General features: G+C 51.5%; 1 protein-coding gene across 1 annotated transcript in view; it reads left to right on the top strand.

Moving 5' to 3' along the window:
• ADCY2 (adenylate cyclase 2 (brain)) overlaps positions 1-17868 on the top strand; it is a 388416-nt gene that overhangs the window by 337950 nt on the left and 32598 nt on the right. The window contains exons 15-16 of the mRNA XM_006902167.1: positions 10239-10376; positions 16998-17114. Coding sequence (XP_006902229.1) covers positions 10239-10376; positions 16998-17114 — 255 coding nt within the window. The remainder of the gene's footprint in view (positions 1-10238; positions 10377-16997; positions 17115-17868) is intronic.

A 17868-nucleotide genomic window follows, 5' to 3' on the forward strand; every position in this document is an offset into this window, starting at 1 on the left:
ATGTGTGCCCGGTGGAGGGGGGCTGTGGGCTTGCGTGGACTCAGGTCCATGTGTGCCCGGTGGATGGGGGCTGTGGGCCTGAGTGGACTCAGGTCCATGTGTGCCCGGTGGAGGGGCGGAGTGGACCCAGGTCCATGTGTGCCCGGTAGATGGGGGCTGTGGGCCTGAGTGGACCAAGGTCCGTGTGTGCCCGGTGGAGGGGGGCTGTGGACTCAGGTCTATGTGTGCCCGGTGGAGGGGCGGAGTGGACTCAGGTCTATGTGTGCTTGGCGGAGGGGTGGAGTGGACCCAGGTCCATGTGTGCCCGGTGGAGGGGCGGAGTGGACCAAGGTCCGTGTGTGCCCGGTGGAGGGGGGCTGTGGCGCTGCGTGGACTCAGGTCTATATGTGCCTGGCAGAGGGGCAGAGTGGACCAAGGTCCGTGTGTGCCCGGTGGAGGGGGCTGTGGCCCTGCATGGACCAAGGTCCGTGTGTGGACTCGGGCACTGTGGGCGACCGTAGCGAGGGCTTCAAGCCTTTTCTCGCCCCCATAGTCCAGCCTGCGGGGCCCAGGCGGAATCTCAGCAGCTGGTGTTGCAGGAATGATCTGCCTTCGGGCTCGCTCCCCCCACTTCCCGGCCCCTCCCAGCTCAGCAGCCTCCACTCCTGCTGAAGCCGCCCTGCCTGGTAGCTCCTGGCCGCTGGCCCATCCGCGCCCACAGCTGCGAGTACCTGTCCAAGGGCCTGGCAGCAGCCAGCAAGCACTGGAAGGTTCTCTCGAGCGCCCTGGTCTCCCAGAGAGAGAAGCTCCCGCTGCAGCCCAGCCTGTCCCACTTCGTGACGGCCTCCGGTCCTCCTAGCTGGGCCTCTGTCCTCCGGGAAGACATTGCCCTCTAGTGGCCACTGCAGCCCTCGACCAGGTGGAATCGCGTGCAGTCCTGTCTCTTGCCAGGCTTGTGTTCTGGGTCTCCTTTGGAATAGCTGGGTTTGTGGTTTAACCTATCTTGAGGGATGGTACTGGGGAGCTTTAAACCTTTCTGTTAGGAACTGACTGCTTTACCTGTGCGCGCCCAGGGCACCGCCAGGTGCAGGGACAGTCGTAGAGGCTGCTGTGTTGTTCAGTCAGTTCCTGCCCAGTGGCCTGGCCAACAGCAGACTAAAACTGCCTGATCCTGCACTGTCCTCTCTGTCCCTCACCACGGGCTGTGCTCAGGCCGCTGTCACAGGCCCCCTGTGGCTCCTTCACCCCAAAGAGCCTCCACCTCTCCACGTGCGATGGCTTTCCCCCGGGATTAACCTCCCCTGACAGGGTACCAAAGTGTAGGAGACTGAGTCATCCTTGCTCCTAAGGGGCGCTCTGGGCTCACTTCCTCCAACACAGATGTGTTTGGTGTTTTTTTTTTTTCTGGCAGTCTCTGAGATATTTAATATTCTTCATCAGTAACAGGATGGAAAGACATCAATTATTCCTCTATCCTCATTAATTTTCCAACTTTCACACACACACTGTTGTTGTTATGTGCCTTAGAGTTGCCTACGACTCATAATGACCCTATGTACAACAGCCTAAACCCTGCTCTGTCCTGTGCCGACCTCACCGTCTCCGACACACCCATCCCAATTACCCCAGTCACTGAATCAATCCACCTCATACAGGGCCTTCCCCTCCTGTGCTGTCCCTCCACTCTGTCCAGCACGATGTCCCTGTCTAAGGACCGGTCTCTCCTTACAACATGTCCAAAGTATGTCAGACGAAGCTTCAGAATACTTGCCTCCAAGGAGCAGCCTGGTTTATCCCTCTCTAGGATGAATCTGTTTGTTTTCTTGGCAGTCCATGGTATATTCAATACTCTTCTCCAGCACCACAGCTCAAATGCGTCAATTCTCCTTCTGTCCCCCCTAGTCATTTTCCAGCTCTCTGATGCATAGCAAGTAATTGCAAAGACCATGGCCTGTATCAGGTGGACCTTAGTCTCCAGAGTGACACCATTGTTCTTAAGTACTTTGGAGAGGTCCCTAACAGCAGACTTTGCCATCACTATGTATCTTAATTTCCTGGCTGCTGGTGCCAAGAGTGTTGACTGTGGAGTCAAGCAAACTGAAGCTGTGAACAATCTCAGTCTCTTCACCATCCATCCTGATGCTGCCAGTTGGCCCAGTGGTGAGAATCTTTGTTTTCTGGATATTGAGCCTCAATCCATATTGAAGGCTGCAGTCCTTGACCTTCTGCAGCAAGTACTTCAGGTCCTCCTCGTTTTCAGCAAGCAGGGTTAGTCAAGTGAAAATACTATGTCTTGGGTCAGGCACACCGTAGTCCTCAAAGTAACATCCTTGCTCTTTAGCACATTGAAGCAGTCCCTGGAAGGGCTTTGGTAGTAAATGCACATTTTCCTATCAGATTTCAACTCTAAACTCCCTCAGGACAGCTTGTGTCTCTATGCCAGATACAAGAGATCAACTATGAACAAATGTCGCACACAAACAAAACACCTTCTGGAACAAGTGCACCAGACACAGCCAGTTAAAATGACAGAAATTGTTCTGAGAATGCTTCTGTGCACGTCATCGCCCTGGACTTCGTCTAATAGAGACCCTAGGGGACGCCACCAGCCTGGACCATGCAGAGATGGAGCACAGGTGCCACGGTTAACCTGGGGAAGGAGAAGCACCTCATACAGGCTGCTGATGGAGGCGCGTCCCCCCACAGGCGAGCACGCCCTTCATGCTCGTTTCCTCTCGTGTCCACACAGCTCAGCCAGTTCTCCTTTGGTCCATTTCCCCTCTTTTTAATTCCACCTCCTCCTCCTAATGATGTGGGTCTTTTATCAAAACACAGGTGGACGTGCAGGATTTTCTCTAATCCAGAGATAACTCCTTTACCTGATGAAAACAGGCTTTATTTGGGCTGTAACTACTTCTCCAACCTTACTTTGTTTTGTTTCAAATCTACTGTGCATCTTACCTGCCTCTATCATTTTCCTCTTTCTCTTGTTCTCTGAAGGGTTTTTCTCTTCCTCTCTATTATCTGTCAAGGACCCCTACAAAGTGCTCAAGAGGAAGGGTCTCCGTTTAAAGACTAAGGTGCTCCTGATCTGAGCCATGGTATTTTAAATTGCAATGGGAAAGTCTGCTGTTAGGGACCTCTCCAAAGTACTGCAGAGGAATGGTGCCACACTAGAGACTAAGGTGTACCTGATACAGTCCATGGTCTTTGCCATCACTTGTTATACATCAGAGAGCTGGACAATGACTAGGGAGAATAGAAGGAGAATTGATGCCTTTGAGCTGTGGTGCTGGAGAAGAGTATTGAATATATCATGGACTGCTAAGAAAACAAACTGATTCATCCTGGAGAGAGTTAAACTAGGCTGCTCCTTGGAGGAAAGGATTCTGAGGCTTTATACTTGGGACATGTTGTAAGGAGGGACCAGTCCTTGGAGAAGGACATCATGCTTGGGAGGGTGGAGGGAGAGTGCAAGAGGGGAAGACCCGCTATGAGGTGGATTGATTCAGTGACTGGGGTAATCGGGATGGGAGTGTCAGAGAGGGATGGGTGTGTCAGAGACAGTGAGATTGGCACAGGGTAGAGCAGGGTTTAGGGGTGTTGTACATAGGGTCACTATGAGTCACAGGCAACTCGACGCACATAACAACAACGACATTCAGAATGCATCTGAAAATTGGACAATGAATGAGGAAGACTGAAGAAGAATTGATGCCTGTGTTGTTGGAGAAGAGCGCTGAACATCCCCTTGACAGCCGGAAGGACAAACAGATCTGTCTTGGAGAGGGTGCAGCCGGAGTGTTTCTGAGAGAAAAAGCTTCATCTCACTAGCTTTGGCTATCTTATCAGGAAGAAGCAGTCCTTGGGGGGAGACATTACGCTGGGAAGGTGGAGGTCTGAGGAAAACAGGAACTTCAGCGAGATGCCTCGGCACAATGACTAGTGGGCCTGAGAGGTCAAAGGTGGTGAGGATGACGCCGGACAGGGCAGGGCCCAGGGATGCTGTTCTCAGGGCCACTGAGTTGTAGTCAACTTGACACCTAACAAGAGCAAGTTTGTTCTCTCCGCCTGTCTTTTAGGTTGTATATTTGGAGCTGTTCTTTTAGAGGTTATCTTTTGACATGAGACACGTTGACCACACTTACAAAGCCTGTTGACCTCTCCCTCCTCGGTGTTGAGCCATTCTTACACCACGATCTCAGTGATCGTCCATCCTCACCGTCCGTGCTGAACCCGAGCCCCACGGCTGTTGCGTTGGTTCAGATTCAGTGACCCTCTGTCAGGCTCCTGACGCTGTGCGGCTTCCAGGAAGGGGAACAGCTAGCTGGGGGTTCAAACTGACAACGTTTGGGTTAACAGTCCAACACAAAGCCACGGGGCTCATAAGCCTTTATGGGAGAAGCTGCCTGCCTTTGTCTTTTAGAGTGTCTGGAGGACTTGAACCACTAAGCTACCTTTCAGTGAACTGCTCCACACACCAGGGCTCCTATCCTCCATGCTAACGCTAGTTGTTGTTGTTGTTGTTGTGTACCATCAAGTTGGAAATGACTCACAGCTGACCCCAGCGGAGTCTTCAGAGGCTGTAAATCACATGGGAGGAGACTTTCCATCTTTCTCCTACGGAGCAGCTGGTGGATTTGAACTGAATACCTTTCTGTTGGCAGTGCAACTCCTTCCCACTAGGCCACCAGAGCTCGCTCTCATGATAAAGGCTAAATACTATTTCATTTTTTTTCTAAGTTTGTCATTGTGGTGGTGGTACCAGTCGGTTCACTCTGATGCAGAGGGAAAGAACGGAGCCCAGCTGCGGCCGCTGTCCTCACACCCCTGCTGTGTGTGGACTCCTGCTGCGGCCACTGTGCACCTCACTGAGATAGTTCCCCTTTTCCACTGACCCTCTCTTTTACCAAGCGTGATGTCCTTCTCCAGGGCCTCTCCAGGTAGCCTGCCCATGTACATGAGATAGCATCTCACCTTGCGTCTAAGGATACTCTGACTGTACTTCTTACAAGTCTTCCAGTCTCCTAGCAGACCGTGGTGTGTTTAAGATCCTTCACCAGCATCATCATGCTAAAAAGTTAGACCGCTCAAATTACTCACTGTTCTTGTCGCTTGGAAATCTGCCTTTTCCTCTCACTTGCCTGAACTTCGTTCCCTCAGGACTCAATTTTCATCTCACTAAAGTACTTCCTTTTACAACTTTTTCCCTGCAAGATTAAGAATATCAGCCTTTTCATGAAAACTGTGTTATGTTATTAAGTGATCATGTATCATGTTTTTCTTATCCTGTGAAAACATGGTTCCATCTTTTCCTGACTTCTAGTACACCGAGAAGTCGGCTGTCTGTCTAATTCCTCTCTCCTCAACCCCCTACCCTCTCCTGGGTAGATCCTATATGCCTTTATCCTTTGGGGTTTTTTTATGTGAGAGAGAGAGAGAGTGTCTTACAGCAGCTTCTTTTGTTTGGGTTTACACATATGTTCACTTTTAAAGATTTAGCATGTCTCTTCTTCAGAGGACTCCTCTCCTCCTCCAGTGGTTGACCAGCGATGTTCTTCTGTGCCTTGTGTGATGTTACTGGAGTGACCCCCACCACCCACCTCTGGTCGGCAGCTGAGACTGCTGTACCACAGTGTTGTCTCCCTGGTGCGGCCCTCTCCTCATATTTTCAGCTCTCATATGGGAGAGTCAGTAGGTGTACCAACAGCACAACCAGCACTCTAAGATCTAAAGTGGAAACACAGTAAAGGAGCTGAAATGGCCTGGTGGTCAGGAGCTGCATAGTCAACCCAAAGGCACACAGTTGAAACCCAACTGCTGCTCTGTGGGAGAAGGATGGACAGTCTCCTCCTGTGTGATTTACTGCTTCTGAATATACGCTGAAGGGTCAGCAGCGAATCCGTTCTGACTCAACAACAAACGACAACAAAAACAAACTCTCATAAACGGAACAAATGTGTCTTAACGAGGAACCAGCGGTCCTTCTCACACAGGGTCGCAAACGGAAGCACCGTGCTCATTGCTCTCTCGTTGGGTTTGTTCTGTCTTCAGAGTCGTATTTCTTGAGTTTCGTATCTCTCCCCAAACATCTCTGCCTCCCCCCTCCCTTCTCATCGTTATCCTTCTGGAAAGCCGTCTCTGGCAGTATCTTCTTTGCTTTGCTTTTCCCCCCCCTGTTGTATACCATCGAATCAGATACAACTGGTCCAGGAGGAATTGCCCCTCTTTCCCCAGCAGAGCCTCTGGTGGATTCGAACTGTGCGCCTTCAAGATTGCAGCACAGCCGGCACCTTCTTTTGGCATCCAGCCCTCATGACTCAGTGTGTATATAATAGAATAGTTTCGTTTCCTGCCACTCCTCAGTACCAGGAGAGAAGGACACTCCAGTCTCCCTGACTTTCGAGGACAAGGCTGGTGTGACTCTCTGTGGCTCTGGGATATGCTGTGGACTTCCAGAAGAGCAAACAAATCTATCTAGAAAGAAGTGCAGCCAGACCACTTCTCAGACTCAGGGTTGAGACGCTTCGTCCGACATACTGTTGTCAAGGTGAGTCGTCTCTGGAGAAGACATCAAGCTGGGTAAAGGGCAGGGTCTGTGAAGAGAAAGACCCTCAGTGAGGAGGACTTACAGTGGCTGTGGCCTCGGGGTCCAGCAGAGCAGCGACAGTGAATGGTGAGCGTCGGGCAGGGTTAGACCTGCTCACAGGGGCACGAGGAGGCAGAGTCGACTCGATGCTCCGAAGAGCGAGGTGTGTTTAAACGACCACGCAGGGGACCCTGAAGCGTGCTGAGAGTTGCCGCTGCGTAGATTTCAAGTCAAAGCAGCCTCATCTGTGTGGAGGAGAACCCTGGACAGGTTCTGTGTCTGTGGCCAGTCAGGGCTGACCACCAAGTCTTCCGTGGCCACGCTGGATGGGTTGGCACCGCTAGGTTTTAAGTTAGCAGTTGGGTGATTAAACCTTGGCACCACAGTGCAGGAAAAGGAGTCAGACCTGTGCCATGCTGAGTCAGTGTCCTGAGTACAGTGGACACCACACGTCACCATGTCCACTCCCCGGGCTCCTGGAGAAAAGGAGAGGACTGGCCATTGTCCTATAGGTCTCTGTGTGGTGGCAGTGTCTCTCCCCTGGACACAGAAGGACACAGGATGAGGAGGTGACCAGCCATTGGCTTGGGGTCTCTGTGTGATGACAGTGTCTCTCACCTGGACATGGAAGGACATGGGGATGAGAAAGGGACCAGCTGGTTCCTACACATGTCCGCATGGTGGTGGTGGTGGTGTCTCTCGCCTGGACATGGAAGGACATGGGGATGAGAAGGGGACCGGCTGTTTCCTGCATGTCTCTGTGTGGTGGTGGTGGTGTCTCTCACCTGGACGTGGAAGGACACAGGGAACAAGGAAGGGACCGGCTGCTTCCTGCATGTCTCTGTGTGGACACAGGGGATGAGGAGGGGACTGGCCATTGTGCTGGGGTCTCTGTGATGACAGTATCTCTCACTTGAACACGGAAGGACATGGGACGAGGAGGGGACCAGCTGCTTCCTGCATGTCTCTATGTGGTGGTAGTGACTCTGGCCTGGACATGGAAGGACATGGGGATGATGAGGGGACTGACCATTGTCCTGGGGTCTCTGTGTGATGACAGTGACTCTCACCTGGACACGGAAGGACATGGGGATGACGAGGGGACTGACCATTGTCCTGGGGTCTCTGTGTGATGACAGTGACTCTCGCCTGGACACGGAAGGACATGGGGATGACGAGGGGACTGACCATTGTCCTGGGGTCTCTGTGTGATGACAGTGACTCTCGCCTGGACATGGAAGGACATGGGGATGACGAGGGGACTGACCATTGTCCTGGGGTCCCTGTGTAATGAGTGTAATGACAGTGACTCTCTCCTGGACACGGAAGGGCGTCAGTTGAGCAGCGTGCTGGTACTGTGGTACCTGATGCTGAAAAGACCCTGGCAACGCTTCCAAGGTGATGAGGGATGAGTGTGAAGGGCCTGGTGTTCAGCCTGGAGAGAGAAGCCCCTGAGCACACTTGGGCCACCACACTGTCCACTAGAGGCCCTGGTGGTGCAGGGTCCGTGCTGGGCCGCTTACCTGACAGCCACAGCTTCACACCTGCCCCATGGAGAGGTGTGACTGCCGCTCCTGCCAGGATCACAGAAGGGAAGGTGTGCACACGCCCCATCCTTGGGCTCTCAGTCACTGTGTGTTGGTGACCACCTCACACACGTAGAGCAGGAGGGGCCCGGGCAAAGAGGCCGCAACAGCCAGCGCTGCAAAGGGGCTCAAGCTGGCCAGCTGGGTGAGGGAACCCCGGCAATAGACCAAGGAGGAGATGGTCCCAGCAATGGACCAGGGTGAAAGGGACCCCAGCAATAAACCAGGTGAATGGGACCCCAGAAACAAGCTAGGGTGAAGGTTGTTTGTTGTTGTTATGTGCTGTCGAGTCGTTTGCGACTCATAGCGACCCAGTGAAAGGCCAGGGAGAAGGTGGTCAGGGGGGGTGGTGGGAGTGTGAGTCTCCTCTTGCCTTTGGGGTCAGCATAAGGCAGAACTAACTCCCTGGCCCTGACAACAAAGGCCACACATCTGACCTAGAAAATAAGCCAGGGATGTGTCCTGTGTCCATGTGGCGTCAGGATTGGTGGAAGATCTATCAACAATCTGCGTTATGCAGATGACACAACCCTGCTTGCTGAAACTGAGGAGGACCTGAAGCACCTGCTGCAGAGCATCAAGGACTGCAGCCTCCAATATGGACTGAGGCTCAATGTCAGGAAGACAAAGATTCTCAACACTGGACCAACTGGAAGCATCAGGATGGATGGTGAAGAGATTGAGATTGTACACAGCTTTAGTTTGCTTGGCTCCACAGTCAACACTCTTGGCACCAGCAGGCAGGAAATTAAAAGGCACATTGCCATGGGAAAGTCTGCTGTTAGGGACCTCTCCAGAGTACTGAAGAGCAATGGTGTCTCTTTAGAGACTAAGGTGCGTCTGATACAGGCCATGGTCTTCACAATCACTTGTTATGCATCAGAGAGTTGGACAATAACTAAGGAGGATAGAAGGAGAATTGATGCCTTTGAGCTGTGGTGCTGGAGAAGAGTATTGAGAATACCATGGACTGCTAGGAAAACAAACAGATTCATCCTGGAAAGGGCTAAACCAGGCTGCTCCTTGGAGGCAAGGATTCTGAGGCTCCGTCTAACATACTTTGGACATGTTGTAAGGAGGGACTGGTCCTTGGAGAGGGACATCATGCTTGGGAGGGTGGAGGGACAGCACAGGAGAGGAAGGCCCTCTATGAGGTGGATTGGTTCGGTGACTGAGATAATTGGGATGGGAGTGTCAGAGACAGTGCGGTTGGCACAGGACAGAGCAGAGTTTAGGGCTCTTGTACATGGGGTCACTATGAGTTGCAAGTGACTCGATGGCATGTAACAGCAATTCTTAATTAGCAATAATAATATCAGTAAGCCTGGAACAATGATCTCTTTTTCAAGTTCACAGGGCTGGTTGGGTCAGCAGTTCGTGCACTTTGTTACCTAAGGCTGACTCAATCCCACGTTGTAACAGCACTCTTCCCAGCTCTTCCCTGCCTAGCCTATATCCGCTCGTCCTTCTTCCTTTTTGTTTACTGATTTCTGAGATTTATCCCTGGAAAACTACTGTTCTGATCTCATGTGCTCAGAGCACCCTTGTAGGCCTGTTGTTTGACTGTGGGCAGTGTGGTGACCCAGCCGCAGGACAGCCAGGGAGGGCAGAGCCGAGTGTTTTGTCCATGGAAATGATTGAATCCTTCTGGGTTATGAAGTCCCTGGGTGATGCACATGGTTTGCATGCATCTACTATCTAGAAGGTGGCTAGTTCAAAACCAGCCAGAGGCACCGCAGAAGGAAGGCTTGGTGAGCTGTGTCTGTCTCGGCTGGCACAGTTCTGCCCTGGACGTGGAGCTCCACGAGTCAGACGAACTGACCGTAACGGGCCTGCAGGCTGGTGGCTGTTAGGAGCTCTGAGGGCCCGTGTGCACCAGGCTGCTGACTTCAAGGGCAGAGGCTCAGCGTCCACTCTGCAGGGACCGATGGGCAGCTGTCCAGGAGGATGTCCATCCTGGGAGAGCTGGGGCGGGGGTCTCCTGAATCTCCAGGGCACAGCGGGTTGGCCTGGGTCCACGCTCTGTCGCATGGGGAGCGTGTGACCCTGCTGAGCAGTGACGCTGTCCCTTCTCCCTCCACCAGCAATGCAGTAAGAAGGCGTCTGCCTCCCTCCTGTGGCTCCTCAAGTCCTCGGGCATCATCGCCAGCCGGCCCTGGCCGCGGGTCTCCCTCACTCTCGTCACCACAGCCATCGTACTGACCATGGCCGTGTTCAACATGGTGAGTGGTCTTCCTCCACTGTCAGCTCCGGAGGGCTCGGGATGGGGCGGGGACTACAGCCGTGTGGAGGAGGGGCCTCTCAGGCCACCCTGGAGTGGGGCTGGTGCCCAGGAGTGACCCTCCTGCCATTGAAGCTGCGATCAGGGACCAGGGAGTGGCCACACCAGGCCAGAGTGAGCTAGGTGCCCAAGGACTGAGGCTAACTCAACGTACACACCGCACACACCTGAGAGGGAGAAGCAAGTGACCACACCAACCAGGACACAGAGTGAACGGGGGAACCCCTAGGACAGAACCGGGTACACAGTGAGCAGATGATACCCCACAATAGAACCAAGACGCAGTGAACAGGGGAACCCCCAGAACAGAACAGGGGGAGTGAGCCAATGATACCCCACTACAGAGCCAGGACACAGAGTGAGCAGGGGAACCTCTGGAATAGAACCGGGGGATACAGTGACCAGATGAAACCCCACAACAGAATGGGGGTACAAGTGAGCAGAAGACACCCCACGACAGAACAGTGCGCTCTGTGGCATGTCTTCTAACACAGGCCTGTTTCTGGGTTTGACAGTCCAGGGGTTCTCAGTTCTCTTTGCCGGCGCCACAATTCAGAGGCATCAGTTCTTTTTTTGGTATAACATTTTCAAATGCATGTGAAGCATGAAAAAGCCATGACCTGAGTCAGGCACACCTTGGCCTTTCAGTTGGCCTTGTTTCTTCTGGGCACTTAGAGCTCTCTGACCGCACGCTAGCCCAGCGCAGTCCGTCATCCTTCCCTCTGACCACACGCCCGCCCAGAGCATCAGCATTTCCTCTGACCACACGCTAGCCCAGAGCATCAGCATTTCCTCTGACCACACACTAGCCCAGCGCAGTCCATCATCCTTCCCTCTGACCACACGCCCGCCCAGAGCATCAGCATTTCCTCTGACCACACGCTAGCCCAGCGCAGTCCGTCAGCATTTCCTCTGACCACACGCCCGCCCAGAGCATCAGCATTTCCTGACTGCTGCTGCCTTGGACGTTGATAGTGGATCCAAGTAAAATGAAACCCTTCGCAGCTTCAGTCTTTGCTCCGTCTATCACGATGTTGCCTGTTGCTCCAGTGTGAAGACTTGTGTTTTCTCGATGTTGCTCATCCTGAAGTCTCCGTGGACTTAGATCATCTTCAGCGAGTGGTTCAAGTCCTCCTCCCTTTCGGCAGCAAGGTTGTGTCATCGGCATAATGCAGGTTGTTGATGAGGCTTCTTTCCTCTCTCACCCACATGTCACGTTCTTCATATAATCCAGCTCTTCAGATTACTTGTTGAGCCTTCAACATGAATAGGTAGGTAGCTCTTATGTGGAGTCAGGTTGGAACCAACGCGCAGCTGACCCTTCCAGAGACAGTGACCCACACGGGGCAGGTTTGCCTGTCTTTCTCCTGGGGAGCAGCGCTGGGTGCAGACCGCATGCCTTTGGGTTGGCAGCTCGCCTCCTTACCACGAGCCCGCAGAGCTCTCTTCAGATCGGGACGGTGAAAGCCGAATCTGCATAAGCACCTCTATGGATTTTAAAATACGCAGTAGCCCTTGTTCTGTTTGAAGAACTACTTCTTGGTCTGTGCACAGATTTTGTGTGAGCAAAATGTATTTTCTATTCTGAAATTCTCACTGTTCTCAGACTTACCTATAGTTTATTATGAGCCACACAGTAAAGTGTTTTTACATAGCCAAGAAAACACAAATAAAGCTCTTTCTGGTACTGCCGGCTTTCAGCTGAGATCCCTCTGACAGCAGTAATTACAGCCCTTTTCCGTTGGTCTCTTCTGAATCCAGCTTGAATTTCTGGAAGTTTCTGCCTCTACACTGCTCTAGACATTGTTTCAATAATTGTCCACAAGATTTTACTTGTGTGTGATATTAACGATACTATAGATGGTGAAGAGCTTGAGATTGTTCACAGCTTCCGTTTGCTCGGCTCCACAGTCAACACTCTTGGCACCAGCAGTCAGGAAATCAAAAAGCATATAGCGATGGGAAAGTCTGCTGTTAGGGACCTCTCTAAAGTACTCAAGAGCAACGGTGTCTCTCTGGAGACTAAGGTGCGCCTGATACAGGCCATAGTCTTTGCAATCGCTTGTTATGCATCAGAGAGTTGGACAATGACTAGGGAGGACAGAAGGAGAGTTGATGCCTTTGAGCTGTGGTGCTGGAGAAGAGTATTGAAGGTACCATGGACTGCCAAGAAAACAAATAGATTCATCCTAGAGAGGGTTAAACCAGGCTGCTCCTTGGAGGCAAGGATTCTGGGGCTTCGTCTGACATACTTTGGACATGTTGTAAGGAGAGACAGGTCTTTAGAGAGGGACATCGTGCTGGGCAGAGTGGAGGGACAGCACAGGAGGGGAAGACCCTCTTTGAGGTGGATTGATTCAGTGAGTGGGGTAATTGGGATGGGTGTATCAGAGACCGTGTGATTGGCACAGGACAGAGCGGAGTTTAGGGCTGTTGTACATAGGGTTGCTATGAGTCGCAAATGACTCGACGGCACATAACAACAACAATAATGTAATTTTTCTATTTTGTTAAATCATCTCCTTTTTTTGAGAGTGGACACACATACAGATCTCTTCTAGGAAGTTGGCCGCATACCTGTCTTCCAAATTTCTCTAAACAGACTAAGTCCAGGGTTGCTACTGCTCACTGAAATATCTCCACTGATACTCCTCAGTGTCTGCAGCCTGTCTCCCCCCGCCTTCCGTGCGGCCGGAACATCCTCCCTCAGGGCCGAGCTCCTGTGCTACCTCCTGAAGTACTTCGGCACCAACATTTTTCTTTGTACTGTGACTCTGTGTATTCCTTCCACCTTCTTTTCACGCTTCCTGCAGCATTCAGTACCTTGCCCGTGGAGACTTCTAGTGTTGCAGCTTGAAGCTTGGGCTTTTTCCTTCAGCTCTTTCAGTTTAAGAAATGTTTGGTGGGGTCTCCTCACCTGGCTGGCTCACTCAGATCTTCGCCTATTTTATGGTAATCCTCTGCTCTGTCTTCTCAAGCTGCCCTTGAAATCTTCTGTTCAGTTCTCCCGTTTCTTCCTTTCACGTTAGCCTCTGTATGGTCAAGAGCAAGTCCGGAGTCCCTGCTGGCATCCACTGTGGTCTTTGCTTTCAGTCCTGTCTTTTCGGTGACCTGTGTCAGCAATGTCATATCGTCCTGTACATCCTCAGTGTCATCCATTCCACATTGTCTGTTCTTCTGCTGTTCAATGTTCAGTGCATCGACTCTCATTCTTGAGATAGTTTCTAAAATCAAGTGGGATAAAGTCACAGTTGAATCTTGGCTGCCGCGGGCTTGTTTTCATTTTCTTTAGCTTTCATTTGAACTTGCATGTGAGAACTGTGGTGCAGTCAGCCCCTGGCCTTGTTCTGACCGCTGATACGGAGCCTCTTTTCTGTTGCTCTCCACAGATGTGGTCAGTTGGATTCCTTTGTCTTCCATCAAACAAGGCCCTTGCATAGAGCTGTCATTGCTGGTGTTTTCAAAATATATATTTGCAATGAATAAGTCATTGAATGTTTAAAACTAATTGTAGCACTTACTTCTTTGGCCAGTCGCAGCCCTCATTCCTTTGGCCATGATCACACTGTCTGACCTCCAATCCTTCAGTGTCCAGTGTTGCCTCCCAGGAACGAGCTGTTAGAAGGCCTCTTCTCTGCACGTGGGATGAATCTGGGGGTGCAGAAGTTTGCAGGAAATCCTTTAGTAGTTGTTGCAAACATTTGAATAATTGACGCATCAACGTGTGTTTTATATACAGATAGTATTCTGTAATCATTTTAATTCAGGATGGATATGGAACATTTTTTTTTCAGAATTATTTTGTTGTTTGTTGTTGTTGTTATGTGTCGAGTCACTTGTGACTTATAACGACCCTATGTAGCCGTAAACCATGTTCTATCCTGTGCCAGCCTCATTGTCTCGAAAACACCTACTCCCACCGCCCCAATCACTGAATCGGCCCATCTCATCGAGGGTCTTCCTCTCCTGCGCTGTCCCTCCGCTCTGCCAAACATGATGTCCCTCTCCAAGGACCTTGCAACATGCCCAAAGTATGTCAGACGAAGCTTCAGAATCCTTGAGTCCAGGGAACATTCTGGCTTCACCTTCTCCAGTACAAACCTGTTTGTTCTCCTAGCAGTCCACGGTATATTCAACACTCTTCTCCAGCACCACAGCTCAAAGACATCAATTTTCTTTCTATCATCCCTAGTCATTGTCCAACTCTCTGATGCATAGCACATAATTGTGAAGACTATAGCCCGGATCAGGCGCACCTTAGTCTCTAGCCTGACGTAGAGGAGGATAATAAATGATGAAAAGTTGCAGAAGGAGGTTTATGAAGCTCTGTGGAGCATAGCTGCTGTCTTCTCTAACCGAGTGCCATCCTAAAGCCGTCACCATTTCTAGAACCTTCCTGAGGGACACAACATTCCGTGCTGTGTGTCCACTTGCCACACAGCCCCCAGAGGCCTCACCTAAGTTACTTGATTTCTTCCCTGTCTGGTGATTTAATCAAGATTTTTTATAAGGGATTTGTGTTTTTTTTTATTTCTTGAGATCAGTAGTGCCTCAGACCAGCTACAGGCTAGCCTGTTTGTCATGTCAGAAATTGTCTATATTGTAATACTTGTCCATCAGACATAACTTGTAAAATTTTGGAGCACCGTATTTTCCAGGGAATTACTTTATTGGTTTTCTTTGGATGTATTTTTGTACCAAAGACCCCCTCCCCAACAGTGGTTTCTGAGAAATTCCTTAACATCAGGGTTTTTTCATTTACACTTTTTAAAAAATCTGTAAGAAAAATTTATCAAATGGTATTACAGGCAGCTTCACCCTTGTTAGACTGCACGGAGCTGGTTCTGACCCATCGCCGTCTGTGCACACGACTGACCAAATGCTTCCTCTAGCTCCTCAAGTGGACTGTGTGTGTTTGCACTGGGTCTCGTTCTCTGCAGGCCCGAGAGGTCCTTTCCCATAATCCCCTGCGGTCTGGAGCTGCCTGGAACTCGCTGTTCACTGATGCACCTGTCGATGCTGGTTCTCACATTCTGTCCATGCATTGATTTCCTCCTGTGCAGTCAAATGCCTGGCACGTCCCCTATGTTGGCACAAAGCTGTGAGGATCCCGTGTGAACGTGGAAGTCGTGGCTTCCTGGGGGAGGGAGTGGACTGTCTCTGCTCTGGGCCATGTCAGCACAGGAGAATTACAGATTAAAATGCGTTTCTTCCTGGGCTTTCTCCTGTGATGGGAGTGTAGGTCAGCATCTCTCCTGCCGGCGTGCATACTTAGGTCTGCGGCCTGGGCTCCTGTCCCCACACTGTACCTTCTGTCTTCCCACCACCTCCGTGGTGCTGCCTCCACGTATTCTCCCATCCTCTCCTTCCTACCTTCCGCGTCTCACCCTCAGGTAAATGCCACCCTTGGGAGGCTCTGAGGTTGGGTGTCCGGGGGCTGGGAGACCCCAGTGTTACTGCCCACCTTATGGATCTGTCTGCTTGGATGAAAGATGTCCCACATGGATGAGACTAGTTCCGGGCTCAAAGGGCATCTAAGGACTGCAGTCTCGGAGGTTTGGCCAGTCTTTGTCAGGACAGCAAGCCTGGACATTGCTGAGCGTCGAGTTTTGGTGCCCATTTCTCTCCCGTGATGTCTGGGATCTTGTGACATAATTGCTCTCAGGGCAGGAACAGGGAGAGCCGAGCACCATCTAGTTCCTGCGGCCTCAGGTTTGTGAACTGGACACCGTGGTGTTCAGTGGAGCCGAGGGTCAGCTGTTCCCATTCGTCCCTGATTTTCTTCACTCTTCTCTGCTCCACGTAGACACACCACACTTTTATATTGACCTTTAACACAGGTGCATTCTTGTTCCTGATCTCGCTGTTGCCGTGTTAGCATCCCCAACAGAAACTTGCCAAGAGCTTCGCAAAGAAAAGGGCATTCGAGCACTGGACCGTCCACAGGAGCAAACCTGCTCATGAGGAACTCCGCTGTCCATGGGTCTGGTCCTACTGGGGAGATCTGTGTTCACAGACCTACGTTAAAGAGCAACGATGTCACTCTAGAGACTAAGGTGTGCCTGATCCAGGTCATGTCCTTCTCAATTGATTGCTGAGCATCTGAGAGCTGAACAGTGACTAGGGATGAAAGGAGAAGAATGGATGCCTTTGAGCTGTAGTGCTGGAGAAGAGTATTGAACTCTTGGACTGCCAAGAGAACAAATAGGTCTGTCCTGGAGACAGTGAAACCAAAGCTGGTCCTTGGAGGCAAGGATTGTGAAACTCAGTCTCATGTACTTTGAACATGTTGCCAGTAGGGACCAGTCCTTGGAGAGGACGTCATGCTTTGGAGGGTGGAGGGACGGCGTAGAAGAGGAGGACACTGGATGAGATCGACTCCGTGACTGGATTAATGATTGGAGTAGTGTCAGAGGCAATAAGGTGGGCTCAGGATTGGATGAACTCAGAGCCATTGTTCGTAGAGTCACTGTGAGTCATAATAGACTTGAAGGCACTTAACAACAAACAAGCCTGCTGGTTATTATCCAGTTGACATTCATTGTTATTTTTCCCCCTTTAGTTTTTTCTGGAGGTTCCGAAAGAGAATCCCACGCTAACTGCCAACACTTCCAACACCAGCTTGTCCCCAGCCAACAACCAGACTCTTCAGCACGCGCAGAGGTTATACTTCCTCCCGGTAAGAGCGTCTCACGCACAGTCACTGTGTACTGCTTCCTGTGTGCAGCCCGCCTTGTGTCACCCACAGTCACTGTGTTACTTCCCGTGTGCACCGGCCTGTGGGGCTCAGGACCCTACCTTGTGTCCTGGGCTCTGCTTGTCTCCTCTGGTGTCTGGGCTTGAACGAGCCCTGGCTGCTTAGACAGGGTCACCTGGCTCAAAGAAGCCCCTCGTGACTGGCGCAATTGCTTAGTCCCGGGTTTCCCAGTGTGGATGGACCTCATGGCCGTTCTAACTGCTAACTGACAGGCGGGCTGTTTGAGGTCACCCAGAGGCACCCCAGAAATGAGCTGCTTCTGAGAATCAGATGCTCTGACCCACCTCTCCTCCGATCAACCGGCATGGGGGACCCAGAGGCAGGGCAGACCCCACTGTGATGGGCTTCACATCATGTTGCTGGGGTCCCCCATGGCCTCACCTCATCTCCCCTGCCACCTCAAGCTCTCAGCTCCCCCCATCCTGAAGGAGCCCAGGGACACACTCTCAAAGCTGCAGCAAGTTAAAGCTGTTGTCCCCACTCAGTGTCTTTTTTCCAGGTGTTTGTGGGGAGCAGTGTTGTGCATTGACACTGTCCGGGTGTTTGTGGGGAGCAGTGTTCTACATTGACACTGTCCCGGATGTTTGTGGGGAACAGCGTTATACATTTACACTGTCCGGGTGTTTGTGGGGAGCAGTGTTCTACATTGACACTGTCCGGGTGTTTGTGGGGAACA

The sequence above is a fragment of the Elephantulus edwardii genome, unplaced genomic scaffold (assembly GCF_000299155.1).
Source record: "Elephantulus edwardii isolate Elephantulus edwardi_28Jun2011 unplaced genomic scaffold, EleEdw1.0 scaffold00375, whole genome shotgun sequence".
Classification (NCBI taxonomy): Eukaryota; Metazoa; Chordata; class Mammalia; order Macroscelidea; family Macroscelididae; genus Elephantulus; species Elephantulus edwardii.